Here is a 3,051-nt window from a genome sequence, read left to right as displayed (position 1 = left end):
CCGCTGTGCGCGCCGCCCCCCAGCCACTCGCAGAGGGATGCAGAACAAACAACTGGGCCCCCGTTTCCGAAAGTCGCTTCCTGTTTTCCTATACACCTCCAAAGGCACTTCCCGTCCCCTGGCCTGGCCCAGAGTTCGTCACTCTGCCAAAAGGGTGGCAGGGGCAGATGCTGCTCCTCCCAGAGCAACCAAAGGGAGGGGCAGGGATTAGTGGCCCCTGGGGAGGTGAGCAGGGATAGTAGGAGCTCCTGGGTGAGAAGCCCTTGTGTCCCCCTCCAGATATGATTCTCATCTTGGTCCCTTTTGATCTTTCCCTTTTTTCCTCATTCTCTTCCTCCTGTTCCTCAGCTGTGCCTTCCTCTTTCCAGCTACTTGTAACAGTCCTGGAGGTCCAACTTAGGGTGTGCAGCCCAGGGATGTGCCAGAGCTCTGGGAGAAGAGAGCTCTTCCACTCGTAGTGGGATGCTATTTCCTTAAATCTGCTTTCTCTCCCTCTTCTTCTCTTTTCTGCTTGTCTTCTCTTAACTTCCTCCTCTGTTTTCAATTCTCTCCATAAAGGCTAGAATATGCCACAGGCTGTGCAGTGCACGGCCACACACTGCAGACAGTAGGATGATGTCAACACCAGAAACCCCAACTCAAACATAACAATGCAGATTAGAAGGAAAATCCTCAAGAAACAGGAAAGGCAGCACACAAAAGTGCCAGCAATAGGGTCACTTCAGCTGTATTGAATAACCCCAAGAAACGGAAAAGGCAATGCATAAAAGTACTAGTAATAAGCTCACTTCAGCTATATTGAATATGCACTGAATGAATGACTGTTCCTTCTGATTAACACAAGCTAATACATTGCCACTTAGAACAGAAATGCTTCACAAAGTCCATGAGATGAATACTACAGACAAAGTAATGTCCCTGTAGGAACACATTTAATTTTTTTTGCGTTTTAAACGTTTTCTCATTAGAGGGGGTTTTACATGTGATTAACTTGTCATTTAAACTGGGAGAGAGGAAAAACCTGTGTCTCAAACTACAGATCTCCTCTAAGGGGAGTGCTTGTAACACATTTGGCAGCTCACACATGTGCAGCGTGAGCCAGGAGAGCAGCCTTGCTCCCCAGCTGCCTCTCCTGGTTCATGTGGAGGCAGCATCTCCTGGGTCTGTGCTCCCAGGACAGCCTGGCTGTTTGCCCAATCTTAGTCATGTCTTGCTGGAAGGAGGGAGGAGGAAGGTTTAGGACTGTGTCTACGTACACTTGGAATTTAAAGGGAGAAGCTGACAACTCTTCCTGAAGTAGGGACAGGTAGGTTTGATTTGCCCTTACTTTATCAAAGGAGCCCTTCCAGGTCTGTAAGTACCTGTAAACGCCACTGGACTCTGGGGGACACTAAGCAGTCACTTAACTGCAGCGGGCTTGAGGAATCAAAGCCTTGGTATTCTTTCCCTTTCTCCTCACTTTTACAAAGCTTGGCAGGAGCTTAACCAGCCTTTCAGCCCTGCACTGTGTTCATGCCACACTTGTTGGGCACAAGGCAGTCCCCGTGGTGACCTGGCTGGCACAGCAAGGAGTTTGCTCCCATGGAGAGGCATCTGTGCTGGCTAGGCTCAGTAAAAAGGAGTAGAAGTCAGGAATAAAACCATGTTGCTGTGGCTAGAGCCAGCAGATGTGGCTTAAAATGCACAAAGGGCTATTGAATAAGGGGATATTTTTGCATAACCCTTCCCCAGGTATAGCTGCCACCTAGAGCCAGGCTTACTACGTGCTTTGTTGCGTGCTGCAGAGCAGCACTGATCCTACTTCTCCTCCCACTTACGCTTCCTAACTCCTTCTCATGTTCTCTTCCCCCATCAGACAGTCAGCAAACTGGCCATCCAGGAGGCCAATGTCTCGGTCATGTACAAGTGTATTGCCTCTAATAAAGTGGGTCGAGATGAGCGGCTGATCTACTTCTACGTGACCAGTGAGTACTGCAGACATCCCCTCCACCTGCACCAGCCGAGCTCTCTGCCTCAAATAGGCAGTTCCCTAGACCTGCTCGGTCGTGTCGTCCGAGTTAGAACCCTAAACAGTGACGGGGAAGCCAGCAGGAAAGCAGAGCTACCCAGAGCTCTGCCGAGTGACGAGCGCTTGGAACCCTGGCAGCAGATAACGCAGGCAGAGTCTGGCAGGCAGACCTGGGGATAAGCCGGCGCTGCCTGTGCCCAGGTCCTGTCCTGGAGCGGTCCTGGAGCAGCCCTGGCAGGTCCTGGGCTGGGGGCGTCCTGGAGGCTCAGGTCCAGTCAGCTGCCTGGGCTAGGGATGTGCCTGGTCCAAGAGCATCCTCTAGTGGCACTGGCCGACCCGCTCCCAGGCAGGATCCTGCTGGCTCAGGCCCCTCGGCAGGGTCCCCACGGGGTTTTGGTGGCGGGAGGATGGTGAGAGCCCGGCAGTGTGAGCTGGAGTTATGGCCCGTATGGGGCTGCACAAGATTCCTGCCAGCGGTGCCCAGTGCTGCCAGGAGTCTGTCCCTGCAGGGGCTTGTCTTCATTCCTCTCTGGACAGACCCTGGCAGCCCCACAGCCCTCACAGGTAGTACCTGTGCTGTCAGAGCCACCAGCTTTTGTGGAGGCAGATGAACATCTGCACCAGTAATGCTCCATGTGTTCTGTTGTCCAGCCTGAGTGTGTTACTGCCTGCGTGTGTGAAAGCAGGCGCGTGTGCAATCCAGAATGCTGTGGCTGAGCTGAGAGCAGTAGCAGCCTAATTTCAGACCTTCCAAACTTGTTTCACTTGTCACCCCATCTTAATTTGACTTTGGGACTTCAGCATGTCCCTTAGCACTCGCTGGGTGCAACTAAAGCTGTTGGTCACTAGAAGTTTGCACGTCACAGTTCTGCTCTAGGCTGGTTTCATTTACCCTGCCTGAGGACAAGGGAGTCTCAGAGAGCCGAGCCCAAGGAGAGAATTTCATTGTGTCTGGCAGCTCAGCCATGGAAACTCATTCACATGTTCATTTCCTTCCTGAAAGCCATTCCAGATGGGTTTGAGATTGAGTCCCAGCCCTCGGA

The 3,051-nt window shown here is 52.3% G+C and overlaps 1 protein-coding gene across 1 annotated transcript in view; it reads left to right on the top strand.

Moving 5' to 3' along the window:
- Positions 1-3,051, top strand: part of FLT4 (fms-related tyrosine kinase 4) — a 27,855-nt gene that overhangs the window by 11,813 nt on the left and 12,991 nt on the right. Inside the window, 3 exon segments of the mRNA XM_009876204.1 lie at positions 1,856-1,964; positions 3,012-3,048; positions 3,050-3,051. The exon segment at positions 3,050-3,051 is cut by the window's right edge and continues 306 nt beyond it. Coding sequence (XP_009874506.1) covers positions 1,856-1,964; positions 3,012-3,048; positions 3,050-3,051 — 148 coding nt within the window.

Source organism: Apaloderma vittatum, unplaced genomic scaffold (assembly GCF_000703405.1).
Source record: "Apaloderma vittatum isolate BGI_N311 unplaced genomic scaffold, ASM70340v1 scaffold42619, whole genome shotgun sequence".
Lineage (NCBI taxonomy): Eukaryota > Metazoa > Chordata > Aves > Trogoniformes > Trogonidae > Apaloderma > Apaloderma vittatum.
This window is presented reverse-complemented; position numbering and strand designations above follow the sequence as displayed.